General features: G+C 37.5%; 1 protein-coding gene across 6 annotated transcripts in view; it reads left to right on the top strand.

The window, feature by feature from the left end:
- The window catches only part of CWF19L2 (CWF19 like cell cycle control factor 2), a 155,727-nt gene that overhangs the window by 119,993 nt on the left and 15,873 nt on the right, over positions 1 to 19,861 (top strand). For 5 of the 6 annotated variants that reach the window (XM_062196955.1, XM_062196954.1, XM_062196952.1 and 2 more), the window contains 3 exons: positions 2,650 to 2,862; positions 5,850 to 5,966; positions 17,144 to 17,299. In XM_062196955.1, coding sequence (XP_062052939.1) covers positions 2,650 to 2,862; positions 5,850 to 5,966; positions 17,144 to 17,299 — 486 coding nt within the window. The remainder of the gene's footprint in view (positions 1 to 2,649; positions 2,863 to 5,849; positions 5,967 to 17,143; positions 17,300 to 19,861) is intronic. The other variant, XM_062196956.1, reaches the window with a different exon arrangement.

Genomic DNA, 19,861 nt, shown 5'->3' with positions numbered 1-19,861 from the left:
ATGATTTTGATTGTTAGTTTCTTATCCTTGTTTTTCTTTTTTTAATAAGCCAGGCAAAAATAACAGTTCTGATGTTTCAAGAATATTTGTGTTAGAGAGTACTTAAAATTACTATTTATATCCTACATGTTGGTGGTCACTATTATCATAAACATGATTAGAGACAACTTCTGATATTTTTCAAAATGTAATGAATTATGGTTGAGATAAAGATCTCAATCTAAAATAATTCATGGTACAGAGAAATTCATATACATATACAAACCTATATAATCACGAAGAAAATTCAAGAGAAAAAATAAATTGATTATAGGGTGAGGAAGTGAATGTTTCCTGAGAAGTGACTTACTAATAATGATCTGTTTACTTGATCCTATCAGTAATGATGTTATAGAAATTTTCTTTTTTTTTTTTTTGGACAGGCAGATTTAGACAGTGAGAGAGAGAGAAAGAGAGAAAGGTCTTCCTTCCACTGGTTCACCCCCCAAATGGCTGCTATGACCAGCGCGCTGTGCTGATCCAAAGCCAGGAGCCAGGTGCTTCCTCCTGGTCTCCCATGCGGGTGCAGGGCCCAAGGACTTGGGCCATCCTGCACTGCCTTCCCGGGCCACAGCAGAGAGCTGGACTGGAAGAGGAACAACCTGGACAGAATCCGGCACCCCAACTGGGACTAAAACCCGGTGTGCTGGCGCTGCAGGCGGAGGATTAGCCTAGTGAGCCGTGGCACTGGCCCCCCCTAACTTCTTAAGGTGAAAGCTGACCTCATTGATTTGAGGTTTCTCTTGGTTTCTACCTCCTTTTTTTTTTTTCGTAAGATTTGTTTATTTACTTGAAAGAGTTACAGAGAGAGGAGAGACAGAGAGAGAGAGGGAGAGGTCTTCCATTTGCTGGTTCACTCTCCAGATGGCTGCAACGGCCGGAGCTATGCCAATCCAAAGCCAGGAGCTTCTTCCAGGTCGCTCATGCAGGTGCAGGGGCCCAAGGATTTGGGCCATCTTCTACTGTTTTCCCAGGCCATAGGAAAGAGCTGGATCGGAAGTGGAGCAGCTGGGACACAAACTGGCGCCCATATGGGATGCTGGCACTGCAGGTGGCGGCTTTACCTGCTACCCTATAGTGCCGGCCCCTCTCTTTTTTTCTAATACTGGTCTTTAGTGCTATAATTTTCCCTCTAAGTTCTACTTTAGTAGCATCCCACAAATTCTGATGTATTGCTTTTCTGTTTTATTTCAGTTAAAAACAGATCCTAATTTTCTTTTTTTATTGTGTTGATGATTCATGTGTTATTTAGAAGTGCCCTGTTTAGCCTCCAAATACTTGGAAATCTCTCAAAAATCTGTTAGTGATTTCTAATTCAATCCATGTTTGTGGATTTATGTTACTATATTGATGCTGTTTGTTACTATAGCCTTTTTAAGTTCACAGAGACGTTATTATCCAGAATATCATGTTTTTTTTTTTTTTTGACGGGCAGAGTGGATAGTGAGAGAGAGAGAGAGAGAGAGAAAGGTCTTCCTTTTTGCCATTGGTTCACCCTCCAATGGCTGCTGCGGCCGGCGCATTGCGCTGATCCGAAGCTTGGAGCCAGGTGCTTCTCCTGGTCTCCCATGCGGGTGCAGGGCCCAGGGACTTGGGCCATCCTCCACTGCCTTCCCGGGCCATAGCAGAGAGCTGGCCTGGAAGAGGGGCAACCAGGATAGAATCCGGTGCCCCAACCTGGACTAGAACCCGGTGTGCCGGTGCCACAAGGTGGAGGATTAGCCTGTTGAGCCACGGCGCCGGCCATATCATCTGTTTTGATAGATGTTCTGTGTACACTTGAGAAGAATATCCAACTGCTGTTGTTGAGTGAAATTTTTATTAATATTAGGTCATATTGGTTGATAATGTATTCAGTCTTATTGTACTTACCTGTGTTCCAGGCATGTGTTCTGAGGATTAAGTGGAATAACTCTAGTAGGCAGATAATGTCTGACTATTGTAACATGAAAACATAAAGCCTAGAGAGAACACAGGAAGATTAAATAACATGCCCATGATTAAATGGATGGGGGTGAAATTTTGCTATGGTTTTTTTGAGTATATAGCCTAAATTCTTAACCATCATGCCTTTCTGTGTCTGTGATTTAGTAGGTCACACCATATTTTGAACTTGGTCCTGTATACAGTATAGAGCTTTGTGAGGATTTTAAGCAAGGACATAACTATGTAAATATGATTTGGCTTTAATAGCATCAATAAAAAAACATTTTATGTTTGAGGAGGTGTGGAGAATGAAGAGTAGGACTAGAAATAGATAGAAAAATGCTACATATTCTATGTAGTGAGTATGCTAATTTATAATATGAAGGTAGTTTACTTAACCTTTTTGTGGTTTAGCTTCATAGTCTTTTAAATGAAAATGATGGTCCCCACCTTATAGGAATGTAAAACATGATCAGATTATATGGAGTTACACATAGCAGGTATTTGTTAAACTTTAGCTGTGATAATGGTAATAGATTTATTTTTGCAGGTCTAGCTTAAAGTTTAATTGCTCCTTTATTTTTAAATATGTTTTGTCATAGAACTTAAAGATAAGACTTTAGGATGATGAAGTACAATAAAATCTTAACTTTGAATTCCCAATTTTTTATTTGGACTCTTCAGTTTATGGGAAAAGCAGATGGAGATTATTACACTTTGGATGACATGTTTGTCTCCAGAGCAGCTGAGAGAGAACGTCTTGGTGAAGAGGAAGAGAATCAGAGGAAAAGAGCTATTGCTGAGCATCAGAGTCTTGCTGCACAAATGGAAAAATGTCTGTATTGTTTTGACAGCTCTCAGTTTCCCAAGCACCTTATTGTTGCCATAGGTGTTAAGGTAATTAAATATCACATTTTCTGACCTAAGAAAAAGATTTATTCATGTGCATAGATTTGCTTCAGTCTTCATACTGTTATAAGATACCTGAGTAATCTGTCTTTTTTCAAATATTTATCCTAAGTTCCAGTGATTGTTAGAATCATCTATGAAGTGAGCCATAATAGCACATATCTTTTGTGATTCTTCTTTTTAGAGAGACATCATTGGGTAATGATGAAGCCCTGGACTTTGGAATCCAGGTTTGATGGATTCCAGCTCTGACTGCTGTTTACCAGCAGTGTGACCTTATTTTTATGATTAATACTTGATTCTCAACATTAAAATCACCTATGTCAATCTAAATTAGCTTCTGTCTGCTTACTTTCTCAAAGGACCTCTTTGTTTAAAGGATATCTCATAATTTGAACAAATTTATTACATGTCTTTGTTTTACTTGTTTCTTGAGTTTCTCTTCTAATACTCTTTAAGCTGCGCTAAGACAAATAACTTTTGCTTACTATTGTATACCAAACATCTAGCTTTTTTCATAGTGAATAGTACTCATTTATTTCAATAAATTTTTATAGACTTAACTGTTTCAGTAAGTAAGTAATTTTTGTGTACATGATACATGCCAAAACCTAATTTGCTACTGGAGAAAAGGTGTGAGGATTAGAAAGACTTTTGGAATTTGTATTCTAGTGAAATAGAGCAGAAAACAAAGTAATAATTACTCTGACACTGAAGTATTAATTGTCTCACATGCAAATAAAGTGAAAAAATGAGATAAATTATGAAGGAGTATTTTTTTATAAGGTGGCCTAGAAAATGTCTCTGAGATATTTTAATAAATTATGTATGATGGGAGGGAGCAAGAAATTTGAAGGTATAAATGAATAATGTTTCACGGAGGGGTATCAGTGTGTAAAAACCTATGAAGAATAAATGATTGGCATTCACGGAGCAGTGAAAGAAAGTAGTGAGGGCCGGCGCCGTGGCTCACTAGGCTAATCCTCCGCCTTGCGGCGCTGGCACACCGGGTTCTAGTCCCGGTCGGGGCACCGATCCTGTCCCGGTTGCCCCTCTTCCAGGCCAGCTCTCTGCTGTGGCCAGGGAGTGCAGTGGAGGATGGCCCAAGTGCTTGGGCCCTGCACCCCATGGGAGACCAGGATAAGTACCTGGCTCCTGCCATCGGATCAGCCTGGTGCGCTGGCCACAGCACGCTGGCCGCAGTGGCCATTGGAGGGTGAACCAACGGCAAAGGAAGACCTTTCTCTCTGTCTCTTTCACTGTCCTCTCTGCCTGTCAAAAAAAAAAAAAAATAGTGAGAAAGTGATAGTAGTAGAAGAGATTAAATACTGAATGCCAGTTTCAGGAGCTAATGAATTAGTGAATATACAGTGCATATTTATTATTATTATTTTAAAGATTTATTTATTTGAAAGGCAGAGTTACAGAGAGGCAGAGGCAGAGAGAGAGAGAGAGAGAGAGAGAGGTCTTTCATCCCTTCATCCAGTGGTTTACTCCCCAGATGGCTGCAACGGCCGGAGCTGTGCCGATCCTAAGCCCGGAGCCAGGAGCATCTTCCGGGTCTCCCACGTGGGTGCAGGGGCCAAGGACTTGGGCCATCTTTATACTGCTTTCCCAGGCCATACAGAGAGCTGGAGTGGAGCAGCCAGGACTCAGACTGGCGCCCATATGTAATGCCAGCACTGCAGGCGGTGGCATTTTTTGCTAAGCCACAGTGCCGGCTGGCCCTGTACATATTTTTATTTTTGTTGTTTATGTACACTCGCATTCATACATAATATGTAATCTTAATATCTTTAGATCATTAAAGTAGTCAGTTTATCAATTTGATTTCTTTTGCTTCATTTTTTACCCTTGTTTTTTTCAATTTTCTTTCACTCCATAAGTTATCTCAAAGGTAAATGTAAAAACTTCACTAAATATGTAAACAGTTTTTAAAAAGGAAAAACGCATCTTAGCCAAGTGCCTATATTAATTTTTTAAAGTTCTTTTCAAGACTTTCATAACTTCTATATATATATCACATATGTATTATTACCATATATATCTCTCACATTTATATATATATTGTATATTTCTTTATTCTGTTCCATATCCTTAAAATATAAGAATAAACTAAACTTCTAATAACACTTAAATTTTTCCTGTTGTGCATTGGGAAATGTTTGAGACTGTAGTCCAGTGGTGTCTCCTTGGGAACCAGCTCCCATATGGGATGCCGGCATTGCAGGCTGGAGCTTTAACCGCTGCGCCACAGTCCTAGTTCCTCCAGTATAAATTTAAGTAGCCACTCTTTCTTTGTTCACAGCAAAGTTTTAAAACTGCCCACTATTTTATAAAATAATTATCTGCCATATAAAATATTTCCAACTACAATTTAACAAATAATAGATAAAACACCCTTTTGCAGGAAGTTATTTATGCTCCTTAGGAAATCTTTTATCCATTTTCCTAGTTTGTATTTATTGGGAAAAGTAGCACCAGTTTTAAGTAATACATGTATGGAAATAAAAAGAGCTTGACTCTAGCAGCGAAGTCACCGTGAGGTCATTTCCTCTCTCTCTTGGCTAGGTTTTCTTTTCTCAGCTTGTGAGAGATAAAAGGTCTGATTAATAGTCCATCGATTAGAGCACTCTGCCATTACCAGGCCATGCCATGTCTCTTTGTATTCTTGTGAAATTTTGTTGTTTCAAGGGCTTTCAAAGTATATAGTTTCTTTAGATCAAGGATGTAGTATCATTTATTTTTCCTTCCTTGGATAATCTTTATGTGTAGCAGTGAAAATTGCAACTTATATTCTGAATTTCCAGTTATAAAAAAAAACATTTTTATGGCTTTTAAAATAGTTATGAAAATTAAATCTTTAAAATATTATGATTAAAGTTTTCTTCTAAGCAAGTGTACTGTGTTAATTATTAGCTACAAGTGTGAGTAAATTACAGTAGCATTTCAACTTTAAAATTGTTTCCCGATAGGTTTATTTGTGTTTACCCAACTTCCAGTCTCTTACTGAGGGGCACTGCCTGATAGTCCCTTTGCAGCACCACAGAGCAGCCACATTACTAGATGAGGACATCTGGGAGGAAATTCAGGTAAGCATGAAAATGTCATTGTCATTTTAAAGCCCATGAGCAATTTTTATAAACTAGTGTGGTAGAGTCCAGTAGGGTCTATATTTTCATTCAATAATTTTACCTTCTGAACTTAAACATTTTTGTAGTTGTCTGTATCTGCAGATCATGTTTCCAGCACTCACTATCTCTTAATTTTATTTCCCATAAGTACTCCGCATTTTGAAAACTTGTTTCTAGACTGTAATACAGTATGAATTATTTTTACATCAAAACATTAACCTAAGATTTCTGACCAGGAGTTTGTGTAGCATGAAATAATAATTCTTACCAAAGTAAGTTAATAAATCACAACCAAGAGGGTAAAGAAATTCAGATAATGAAAAGAAATTTTGGGAGTTAGATGCTTGTATTCAGCAGTTGCCTTGTTGTTTTGTGATGGAACTGGCCTCTTCCACTGTTGTGATTTTGTGGTTGTTTTGTTACTTGCTTTAATTTCTGCTCCTTTTTCATCATAACCTAGTTTAGCTTTTGTATTTAGGGATTTGTTTTTGTGGCTGGTTCATCAGGAGGTTGAACAGTGCAACATGAGTAAAGCTGTTGCTGAATTATTTCAAGACTTTATAATGACCAAAAGAGAAAGGGAGAAAGAAAACTTTCTAATGTCTGAAAACTGAACAGAAGTTACAGGGAATCCTACTCAGAAAATGTGAGAATTGTAAAATTTCAAAAGACATTGTAGGGAGGCCAGTGCTGTGGCATAGTGGGTAAAGCCACCACCTGCAGTGCTGGCATCCATATGGGTGCTGGTTTGAGTCCCGGCTGCTCGACTCCCAATCCAGCTCTCTGCTATGGCCTGGGAAAGCAATAGAAGATGGCCCAAATCTTTGGGCCCCTGCACCCACTGGGGAGTCCCAGAAGAAGCTCCTGGCTTCTGATTTTGGATCGGTGCAGTTTTGGCCATTGTGACCATCTGGGGAGTGAACAAGCGAATGAAAGACTTCTCTCTCTTTCTCTCTCTGCCTCTGCCTCTATGTAACTCTGCCTTTCAAATAAACAAATAAATTAAAAAAAAAAAAAAAGACACTGTAGTAGATACTAGTCTGATAAACATGCCAACTTTGGCTGTATTTGATGAAATTTAGTATCTTACTATGTGTACTTTTTTTTTTTTTTTGACAGGCAGAGTGGATAGTGAGAGAGAGACAGAAAGGTCTTCCTTTTTGCCATTGGTTCACCCTCCAATGGCCGCTGCGGCTGGCACATCGTGCTGATCCGAAGCCAGGAGCCAAGTGCTTCTCCTGGTCTCCTATACGGGTGCAGGGCCCAAGGACTTGGGCCATCCTCCACTGCCCTCCCAGGCCATAGCAGAGAGCTGGCCTGGAAGAGGGGCAACTGGGATAGAATCTGGCGCCCCAACCGGGACTAGAACCTGGTGTGCCGGCGCCGCAAGGTGGAGGATTAGCCTGTTAAGCCACGGCACCGGCCACTACTTGTACTTTTAAATTTAATTTTGTGGAAGTTAAAAAGGCAGATTTTTATTGTTTTATTGTGGAAAGCCAGGTAGGAATGAGGACAAACACTAGTTGATTTGAAAAAAAAATTGTTTTCTGAAATAGTAGATGCCAATGCCATGAGGTAATTTAAGATAAGAAATACAGAAATTTAGTTGTTAGAATCATTTTAGAATTTTTCTGAGATGCTTTTAAAAATTTATGCATACAAAACTGATTTAACTTACAAATATAATACCAAAAATATTTTAAGTAATTACAGTAATCTGGTGTGTATGGTTTATATTTTTGGAAGAAATTAAGCTACTTGTTGAAAAACATTGACGTGAATAAAGAAGAAATTTATTCAATTCAAGATACAGTCTTAATACATGCTAAGAGAAATGCAAGTATAAAATCATTAATTTTGCCCAAAGGTGTGGTATATTGTAGTACAGCTTACATTGTAGTTTAGCAGATTTTGTTAGCCAAATTCATTGTGGAAAACTGGATGAAGGAGAAAAAGAGCCAAATTGTTTTATGTAGTTAATGACATCATATATCTTTTTGTTAATAAAGGAAGCATTTGTTCAAAGTTATAAATAACCATAGGATTTTAGTAAACTAATTTAAGTAGATGAATCTTAGTCTACTTAAAGAAATAGGCTTTTTTGTTGTTTATTTTTTAAGATTCAGTTTATTTATTTGAAAGGCAGAGTTAGAGAGATCTATTTCTTATTTTTTTAATTTGGATGTATCTCATAAATACAACATCATGAACACAGTAATTCTTCCCACTGTACCTGCCCTCCCACCCATACTCCCCCCGCTTCCTGCTCCCTCTCATATTTTATCCAAGAAAAAAAAAAAAAGAAAAAGCAAGAAAAAAAGAAAAAATGGAATAAAAAAACCTAAGAGAACTGTTCCTCAACAGTCTATACAAGGGCTGCTGCTCTATATATGTTATTGCTTCTTGCAGGTGATTTCGTTTTTTTTGTTTCCGCCCTTCCTCTTTCATCCACTGCTTTATTTCCCAAGCGGCCACCACAGCCGGGGATGTGCCAGATTGAAGCCAGGAGCCAGGAGGTTGTTTCAGGTCTTGCTCATTTTGGACAGACAAGACTGGGCCCTGTTCTACTGCTTTCCCAGGCCATTAGCAGGGAGCTGAATTGGAAGTAGAGCAACCAGAACTCCAACTGGCACCCATATGGGATTCCAACATTTCAGGCATTGTCTTAATCCTCTGTGAAGCAGTGCTGACCCCATGTTTTTATTTTTACTTTCAGATATGTGCAATAATTCAAATTAATTCCACTGTGGTAGATATTGTTATGGTTGCACACCTATCCTACATTTAAAAATTATTTGGCTTGATTCAAAATATTGTTTGCAAATGGAAGAACTATTTCTTTTAAGTGAGGTTGTTTTTTTAGCACCATATCTAGTAACATTTAAGTGTAACTTCGAATTGTCTGTTTAATAACAGGTATAGAGATACATTTCAGGAGAGCATACTTAAATAATTATAAATTTAAAATGACTAAGATCCAGGTTGTTAGCTTTGTTAAATATATAGTTTAACTTGGTCCTTTTTACATTTACCTTTATCTGTTTGATAAATATCTTAGAGCACATGCTATAGTCAGATCTTGTAGGCCCATATTTTGATTCCCAAATTGATGGAATGGGAAAGATGGGCATTGTTGATGCTTGTCTGTAATGAACTTCACTGTAGAGTGACGTGAAGGGACCATTTTACTTGGTAACCATTGACTGCTACCTCTAAGTCATTTTCTTAGGACTACTCAGATCCTCCAGAAAAGATTCTTAATCTCCTGTCTAGATCATCTCTGCTTTCTTTTGTGTGGGAGTTGAGGGGTGGAGAGAATTGAGGATGGCAAAATGTTGCCTGTTTAAGAACATTAACCTTTCCTATAATACCTTTGTTCTCAGGCTGTGTACTTTCAGATATGTCTGATCTTCTTAGCTCAGCTACGTTATTTTACATTTTCCAGAGGATAATCCTTTAGCATTCTGCTGTTTAGCAGGGGATCTGGCATGTTAATTGCTTTTTCCAAAGTCTTTCATCTAAGCCATCTGTTTTTAGCCACACCCTCACCTCTGTTTCCATAAGTAGTTGGTACTGCCCATTTCTAAGCAGGTTTCTGCAGTGCAGCACAGGTTTTTTGCTTCTTATACTCCTCCTTCCTGTCAAAGTATGAGCCAGATTTCTGACATTTAGGTCAGATATTATGGTATAATTTGATTTTCATGAACTTCTCTCATTCTTCACGTAGGCTTAATGGCTTTTAAAGAATTGTTTTAATGACATTTTTGAGGAGTTACTGCATGGAGGGAGTAGAGACAAATATGTATATTCTATCCTGTCTTATAACACTTATCTTGAATAACTTTTTTTTTAAGATTTATTTATTTATTTGAAAGAGTTACACAGAGAGAGAAAGAGAGGCAGGCAGGCAGAGAGAGAGAAAGATCTTCCATCTGCTGGTTCACTACCCAGTTGGCCTCAACAGTCGGAGCCTCGCTGATCCAAAGCCAGGAGCCAGGAGCCAGGAGCTTCCTCTGAGTCTTCCTCTGAGTGCAGGGGCCTAAGGACTTGGGCCATCCTCTACTGCTTTCCCAGGCCATAGCAGAGGGCTGGATCGGAAGTGGAGTACCTGGGACTTGAACCAGTGCCCATGTGGGATGCTGGCACTGCAGGTGGTGGCTTTACCTGCTATTCCACAGTGCCTGCCCCTTGAACAACTTTTTATTTAGAAACATTCTAGTTTAAAAATTTGAGTAAATTAGAGCATTAATATTATATATTCAACTTTATATAGCTTCAATATTTTAAGGAAAACTCTTTAATTTAAAAATTACTTATTCAAATTTACTCGATTTTTATGTTTATTGATACAAATTAAGAACTGTCACAGTCTGCAGTTGAGTTTACTCAACTACATTATTAGGAATTTTAGTTCAGATGTATTGATTAAACAAAGAATGGGCAATTAGATAGAAAAATGATGAGTACCCAAAACTAGGTGTTTTCTACTAGGAATCTGGAAATGTAATGTAATCCCTGTGACATGTTGTCTCTGTCTCTCTCACAAGCATAAACTAGTTTTGATATTTCTTATAATAGTGAAGTATAAAAGCTTTCTTTGTTTAGTTATCATGGAACTCTAAGCATAAGTATTATTGAAATATGTGGGCTATAGTTATTATGAGGAACATGGAGAAAATTTTGGTTTTCGTGAAGCAGGTCACCTCTAATTAGCCATTAACACATGTTTTTTTAAATTAGCCTTTTATGTACAGAGAGGAGATATACTGAAATATATATGTTTTCTCCTTGGTGCTGCTAGTATGATGTTTATGCATATTTTAGTACTGGACCCTCATTGCAACAATAGCTAACATGATATTTTCAGTTTTATTTGTAATCCATGACATTTTGAGTCTGCTTTCTTCACTACTATACAAATAGAACCCAGAACAATCATCTAACAGTTAAATAAGAAAGAGATTAAAAACAAACAAAAGTAAAGAAGTTTTTGAGATGATCTTTGGATTGTTTAAATTATTGTAATTTTTGTTTCTGCTAATTTTTAATCCAAGTTTTTCTTCCTCAGTACGTTTTGTTTACAAATGTATAGGTCTGGGGCCTGGCGCCGTGGCTCACTTGGTTAATCCTCTACCTGCGGCGTCGGCATCCCATATGGGCGCTGGGTTTTAGTTCCGGTTGCTCCTCTTCTAGTCCAGCTCTCTGCTGTGGCCTGGGAGGGCAGTGGAGGATGGCCCAAGTGCTTGGGCCCTGTACCCACAGGGGAGACCAGGAAGAAGCACCTGGCTCCTGGCTTTGGATCGGCACAGCGCTGGCTGTAGTGGCCATTTGGGGAGTGAACCAGTGGAAAGAAGACTTTTGTCTCTGTCTCTCTCTCTCACTCTCTGCAACTCTACCTGTCAAATAAAAAAAAAAAAATATATATATATATATATATATAGGTCTACTCTACTAATGATTTTCCTTTGTCTAGTATATAAAATTATCATGTTAACATAGAACTGGACTGGATATTGAAATAAGTGGCAAAATTAATAAAAGCTCATAAATATATTTACTAATAAAGACAATCTAAAAACTCTTACAAACCAAATTCACATGTATAGTTTATTACTATTTTGCTTTTTGTTATTTTCTACATGTAGCACTTAATGTGCAAAGGAAAATATCTGGGACATAGCAGTTGAATAGAGGGAAATGTAGGAGTTACCTATTGCTGGTTCTTACTTCATCAGTAGCTTTTAGCTTCATAAACAGCTTTTTACCAATGTTAGTGAATTACTTATCTTATTATTTTTTACTCTGTAACAGAAAAAGCCTCATTGTTAGTACCTTGAGACAGTAAAAGTTTGTTCCTTACAGAATACTCTAGTGTGAGTTGGGCAGCTCTCCACAACAGATTACATCCAAGTAGTAACACAGGTAGCCACGCTCCTTCCATGGTAAGGCTCTGCCATGAGGAGTCCTTCCCTCTCAGTACTTTTGGATTGGTGCAGTTCCAGCCATTGCAGCCATTTGGGGAGTGAACCAACAGAAGGGAGACCTTTCTCTCTGCCTCTCCCTCTCACTGTATGTAATTCTACCTCTCAAATAAATAAATAAAATATTTTTAAAAACTTAAAATAAGGAAAATCTCAACTTGTGCAAAAAAGACAATCAACAGATGCCAGTATCCAAGTATGTTAGTCCTTTTTTTTTTTTCCATTACTATAACAAAATACTTGGAGCTTGGATACTTTGTAAAGAAAAGATGTTTATTTAATTCACAGTTCTGCTGGTTCCAGGGCATAGCACCATAATTACAGCTTGACTCTGATGAAAGGCCTCATGGCACCACATTGGTGTGAGCTCCTGTGGGAGCAAGAGATCACATTGCCAGAAAGGAAGCCAGAGAACTGGGTGGGGCTGGACTTGTTCTTTTTTATAACAACTACCTCTTGAGAACTAACCCATGAGAACTACTTTAATTATGTCCAAGGGCAGGACTCCCAAGGACTTCCCACTAAGTCTCAGCTCTGAAAAGTCTCACCATCTCTCAAATCAGCACATTGTACACCAAGCCACCAACACATGAATGGGGGAGAAGCCACATCTAATGTCAAGATAACATAATGTCAGGATAACAAAAATGTTCTAATTACCTGACAAAAATTTTTAAAGCAGCCATCATGAAAATGTTTCAGTAAACAATTAGGAATATACTGTAAAAGAAATGTAATTTGAACAACAGCATATTTTCCACCAGAAACCATGAAGCCAGAAGGAAGTAGCATCACATTTTTCCAGTGCCGAAAGATCTGTGAACTAGAATTCTGTATTCACTGAAAGTATTCTTCAGGAATGAAGAAGAAAATCAAGACATTCTCAGATGATGGAAAACAGAATATGTCATCAGCAGACCTATCCTAAAAGATTGTCTGAAGGAAGTTTTCTAAACAGAAAGGAAATCAAGAAGGGAGAAAGAAAAATGAAAGAAGTAAAAATATGAGTAAATTCATTTCCCAGCTCCATCATTTTCTTAATTATGTTTGATGATTGAAGTAAAAAGTTACAACACTGTCTGATATGTTTCTAAATGTATGTAGAGGAAGTATTTAGGACAATTACATTTTAAAGGGGGAGGCTAAAGGGATGTAAAACAAGATAAGGTTTCAATATTTCACTTGAACTTGTGACTCCAGTAGACTGTGATAAATTATTTAGAATACTCTTGGGTGTGTCTGTGTATGTATATAAATATGTGTGTATATATGTATGCATATATATATGAAGCATGTTAAGTATATTAAATATATAATTATATAAATATTAAGTGAAGCAAAATTGATTGAACTGAAAGAAGAAAGAGACAAATTGAATTTACAGTTATGGTTGGACACTACAAGCACTACCTTTTCAACTGTTGATAGAACAAAGTAGAAAATCGGGAAGGATATAGAAGAACTTCAAAACACTATTGTGTTAGTTTCCTCTTATTGATGTGACAGATTACCACAAATTGGTGGCTTAAAATGACTGAAATATATTGTCTCACAGTTCTGGAGATCAAAATTCCAAATGAGTTGTGTGGGACTAAAATCAAGGTGATGTCAGGGCTGGTTCTTGCTGGAGACACTGAAGAGAATCCATTCCTTCCCTTTGTGAATTTCTGGTGTCTGCTTCCCTCCAGTCTGCTACTCTCATTACACTGCTTTTCCTCTCTAGTAGAAAGATATGTCTGCCTCCTTTTTCAAAGGCAACTCTAATCACAATTAGGATATAGTCAGATAATTCAGGAATACACTTCTGCCTTATTTCCTAGATTCTTAATTTAATTACACTAACAAGTTAATTATGCCATAGATGGTAACATTAATAGGTGCCAGGGATTAGAACCTGGATATCATTTTGGCTATTATTTGGCTTTCTTTCTTTTCTTTTCTTTTCTTTTTTTTTTTTTTTTTTAACATACAGAGTGGACAGTGAGAGAGAGAGAGAGACAGAGAGAAAGGTCTTCCTTTTTGCCATTGGTTCACCCTCCAATGGCCGCTGCGGCCGGCGCACCGCGTTGATCTGATGGTAGGAGCCAGGTACTTATCCTGGTCTCCCATGGGGTGCAGGGCCCAAGCACTTGGGCCATCCTCCACTGCACTCCCAGGCCACAGCAGAGAGCTGGCCTGGAAGGGGGGTAACTGGGACAGAATCCGGTGCCCTGACCGGGACTAGAACCCAGTGTGCCGGCGCCGCAAGGCGGAGGATTAGCCTGTTGAGCCACGGCGCCGGCCATATTATTTGGCTTTCAAAAACCATCAGTCAGCAGAATTTAATTTATATTTATAGAATATCCCACCCCAAAATAACAGAGTATATTTTCTTTTTGGAACATATAGCAAAATAGACAGTATCAGGCCTTATAACTAACCTCATTAAATTTAAAATGACTAGTATCAAATAAGGTGTGTTCTTTACACAGTGGAATCAAACTAGAAATCAGTAAAAGAAATACTAATACTAGATAATCCATGGATCAAAGAGAATTCTCAAGGGAAATTAAAAAAAAATAAATTGAATCTGAATGAACATTAAATTAGTATATTAAAAATTTGTTAAAGCAAATTTTTAAAGCAGTACTGAGAGAGAAATCTATAGCACTAACTAGACTAGAAAAGAGAAGGAAAGTCCCACATCAAGAACCTTGAAGGCATAAAAGAGGAAAAGAAAATAATAATGCCCAGAAATCAATGAAATTGAAGACAGAAAAACCATATAGAAAATTTAAAAAATGTTAATAAAACCAGTAAGCTTAAAAAAGGAACTAAAATAGCTAAAATTTTTCATTTTTACAAAAAGATTTATTTATTTATTTGGAAGTCAGAGTTAGAGAAGGAGAAACAAAGAGAGAGAGATTGTCCATCCACTGGTTCACTCCCCAGAGGCCACAGTGGGCCAGGCCAAAGCCAGAAGCCAGGAGCTTCATCTGCGTCTTCATCTGGCCCTCTGCGATGCTGGCATCCCATATGGGTGCCGGTTCCTGTCCTGGCTGCTCCATTTCCCATCCAGCTCCCTGCTAATGCACCTGGGAAAGCAGTGGAAGATGGTCCAAGTATTTGGGCCCCTGCCACCCATGTGGGAGACTCAGAAGACGCTCATGGCTTCCACCTGGCCCAGCTTCTGCCTTCGAGGCCATTTAGGGAGTGACTTGTGGATGGAAGTCTTTCCCTCTCTCTCTTTCTCTAAATCTGCCTTTTAAATAAATAAATCTTAAAAATAAGATAGATCTTTATTATTGGTGTTGGAATTGTTCTGTGTCTTTCTTGGCTGTGTGAATGTAAGTATTTTTGTTGTGATAATAGTACCACAGTTTTGTAGGATGTTACCATTGGGGAAAACTGAGTAAAGAGTACATTAGATCATTCTATATTATTTCTGATAACTACAAAATAATAATAATGATAATGATAACAGAGAGACAAGGAGAGAGAGAGAGAGAGAAATATCTCACCCATATACTGATTCCAGGGGAGTGATTGATGAAAAGTTTCAGTAAAGAAGTTTTAGAACAGCACAGAGACTCCATAAGTCAGTGGTGCTTATTGTTTATAGCCCTTAACCTATTCTCTTTCTGGACTGTGGCCTTTTTTCACTTTTATTTGTTAAACTATTCAGTAAACCATTAATCCTTTGACTATCATGTAAATTAAAAATATGTTATATCAAAAATATAAGATATTAAGCTGAATAAAACCTAGAAGATAGGATTTTAGATTTTTTTCCATAAAGAAATATTAAATGTTTCAGGAGATATATATATTTACTCTAACATGTATCCAATCCATATTTATGGTACTCCATAAATATGTCCACTTTTTGTATTTCTGTTAAAATTATTTTCTTAAAAACAAAATTGTTAATAAAATTAATTAATTAAAAATAATCACCTCAAAGTACAAAGCTTAAAATACTAAAAATATGTAAATCAAGCTAACAAATCTAAATAAAATGTGTAATCCTCTTCCTTAGACACATGTACTTGTAGAACACCCTCCAAGACCAACTTTGGATTTAGAATTTTCAGACACTAGAACATCGTGGTATGAGAAGAGCTGGCCTCTGATGTCCAGAGTTCAGCCTGTTCCTTTTTTCCCTCAGCCCATACCTGCATCTATGAAGCTACCATGGGAATGCTTATAAATATTCTGGACCATTAAGCTGTGCTCAGCTACACTCTAAAAACATCTATTCTTCAGGTCTACAGGAGTGAAATTCATCTATCCATCAACCATCCACAAGGGACTTAATAATGCTTAAGTTCTTTAGGAAAATAAAACCATCTTACTTTTCATCTGTAGTGTATTAGATTTTTAGTCACTTGGTAGGACTGCCTGAATATACAAATGCATTGAGCAAAGAGAAACAATTGGAAGTGAATTCTGCTTGTTGTGTGTTCCTGAATTTAAGGATACTACCTCCCAGACTTTGTTTTTTTGACTTATGGATGCTTTCCTTGATTTTGCTGTCAGTTCTGCATATTATATCATGAAAATTTATTTTCATTTTTTAAAATTTATTGTTGAATTTTTTCCAATAGATATAGAATTGGTTTCAGTTTTATTTATTTATTTATTTATTTATTTGAAAGTCAGAGTTATTCAGAGAGAGAAAGAGAGGCAGAGAGAGAGAGAGGTCTTCCATCTGCTGGTTCACTCCCCAGTTGGCCACAACGGCCGGAGCTGCACTGATCCGAAGCCAGGATCCAGGAGCTTCTTCCGGGTCTCCCACACGGGTGCAGGGGCCCAAGGACTTGGGCCATCTTTATACTGCTTTCCCAGGCCAAAGCAGAGAGCTGGTTCAGAAGTGGAGCAGCTGAGACTTGAACCAGCACCCATATAGGATGCTGGCACTGCAGGCGGCAGCTTTACCCATTATGTCACAGCGCCAGCCCCTGGTTTCAGTTTTTAAAGTTTCTTAAATTTGTGAAATTATATCAGAAATTTAGGAAATAAAGTAACTATACTGTAAAAGTAGATTTCAGGCATTATTGCTTTTTTTAGAGATTTATTATATCTTTTATTGTTTTTGTGTTTTGAATCTCTTTTTAAGTGCTTTAATTTGAATTTTCTGTGAGTTCTTTATTTACCAAGGTTTTCTCCCTTTAGATGTTCAGAAAATCATTGGTTAAGATGTTTGAAGATAAAGGTTTGGACTGCATCTTTTTAGAAACTAACACGAACCTGAAGAAGCAGTATCACATGATTTATGAATGTATTCCTCTCCCAAAGGAAGTGGGTGATATGGCTCCCATCTATTTTAAGGTATTTGTAGGCAGTGTTGGCAATCATACTTACTTTTTACTACGTTGCTGTTTCATGAACACAGTTATCTTTGCTCATATAGTTTTCCTTCTGTGTACCTATATCAAATTGTAAAGCATGTAAGAAATGAAGTAAGGGTCTAAATGTTACTACTGTAAATTTCTGTTGAAAGAAATTAGAATTTTGTCCCTTTAAAAGCATACTTGCTTAGATGTATGAATATACTGTTGAATGGTAACTTAGAATTTCTGTTGTAATTTCTCATTTCTCAAACAAATGAAGTCAGTTTTTTTTATTTTATTTTTTTTTAAATTTTTTAATTTTTGACAGGCAGAGTGGACAGTGAGAGAGAGAGACAGAGAGAAAGGTCTTCCTTTGCCGTTGGTTCACCCTCCAATGGCCGCCGCGGCTGGCGCTCTGCGGCCGGCGCACCGCGCTGATCCGATGGCAGGAGCCAGGTGCTTCTCCTGGTCTCCCATGGGGTGCAGGGCCCAAGCACTTGGGCCATCCTCCACTGCACTCCCTGGCCACAGCAGAGAGCTGGCCTGGAAGAGGGGCAACCGGGACAGAATCCGGCGCCCCGACCGGGACTAGAACCTGGTGTGCCGGCGCCGCAAGGCGGAGGATTAGCCTGTTGAGCCACAGCGCCGGCCCAAATGAAGTCAGTTTTACAATGAGGTTCTATCAAGTGAAAATTAAAATCACAGATCTCAAAACTGGTCTTTTAAATTAGAGATTTTAACACTCAAACAGTACAAATTGCAATTGCTGAGGCAAATTATTGATGTAAATTTTAGTACTTAGTATCTCATTGTAGTACTTGTACTACTTGTAACTTTTATGTACATTTTTGGATGTGAAATAAATGACTGAGATTTGTAACCAACTAAGAGCCATAACACTATTCAGATAGCTTATTAAATCGTATGTGACTTGAATGTAGTATGATTTATAAACTAACAAATATGTGAATATAGAATCGTATTTGAAATATGCATATGGTTAAAGAAAAAGGAAGATAATGGATTGTGAGTTTGAGTAAGAAGATTGCATTTAAAACATTTAGACAGATAAGATTTATTAATATGAGCATAAATTCCAGTAAAAAGGATTATAAACAATGAACAAGTTGATGAAAATCTACTTTCTCTTTAGAAATCTTTAAAAACACCTGATAATTTGATTTGAAGAATTGTGCTATTAAAGTATGAGAGAGTGAGGCAACATAATCCCAAAGACTCATGCTCATCTTATGTTAATGAAGTTTAGTTGAGAAAGAAATTATTATACATTTTTTCAGTGTGTTTTTTAATACTTCCTTAGTAGAGTTTTAGGTAATTGTGGCTGTTGGCCCAGTGTAGACAAGTCATTGTTACTTATGGGAAATGACAGAAATGTCATGTCTTAGCAGAAGAGTATTACTTTTCTGCAGCAAACTTTTAATTTGATCATTGAAGATGTATTTATCTTATTTTACTTCACTTCAATTTTGTATTGAATGTGTTACATTATAATGTAAAGCCAAGCAGTCTGTACCTTTTAAAAAGGGAAATGTATGATATATTTAAATTGTACTTACTGGATGTCCTTCCTTAAAATTTATTTCACTGGTAATGATAGTGTACAAATTGAGATAATTTTATACTCATGACCTTAGATTTTCTATTAAGATTTCTTCACTGTAAAGCAGTCATACTTAAACTGCTTAGCCTAGTCTTCTAATTCCATTTTTATGTATTTCCCTGTCTTTTTTAAAAAATGATTTATTTTTTAGAACAATTTCTTTCAGCATTTTTACTTGCTGTAGGACATAAATTAGTTCAAGTCCTTGGTTGCCAGAAAGCATATAAATTGCTCTTGATATTTTAGAAAAGAGCAACAAGACTAAATGTGTTTGACTGGATTTCTATGAATTCAGTAAAAAATTTGTAAACTTATGTTCTCTATCTTCAGTATTAATTTGTTTAGTCTTAATAAGGATTGTTTTGTCATATAAAGTTGAGCTGAAATTAGAAGAGTTAAGAATGAGTAGCCAGTGCTGTGGAGTAGCGGGAAAAGCTACCATCTGCAGCATCAGCATCCCAAATGGGCTTCGGTTCTATTCCCAGCTGTTTCCCCTCTGATCAGCTCCCTGCTGAAGTGCCTGGAAAGCAGTGGAGGACAGCCCAAGTACTTGGGCCCCTGTACCCATGTGGGAGACCTGGAAGAAGCTCCTGGTTCCTAGCTTCAGACTGGCCTAGCTCCAGCCATTGTGGCCATTTGGGAAATGAAACAGCAGATGGGAAACCTCTCTCTGTGTCGATCTCTCTCTTTAACCCTGCTTTTCAAGTAAATAAATCTTAAAAAAAAAAAATTAAATTAAAAAAAATGTTATAATTGATGAAAGATGGGACTTTGAAAAATCAAGGGGTAGGTGTTTGGTGTAGTGGCGAGGCTGCTGTTTGGGGTGCCTACATCCCATGTTGGAATGCTTGGGTTTTAATTACAGCTCTGTTTCTGATCAGCTTCATGTTAATAAGCATTCTGGGAGGCAGCAAGTGATAGCTCAAGTGGTTTGGTCGC

The sequence above is a fragment of the Lepus europaeus genome, chromosome 7, assembly GCF_033115175.1.
Source record: "Lepus europaeus isolate LE1 chromosome 7, mLepTim1.pri, whole genome shotgun sequence".
In the NCBI taxonomy this organism is placed as follows: domain Eukaryota; kingdom Metazoa; phylum Chordata; class Mammalia; order Lagomorpha; family Leporidae; genus Lepus; species Lepus europaeus.
Note: the sequence above shows the minus strand (reverse complement) of the source record. Positions and strands in the feature narration are given on the sequence as shown.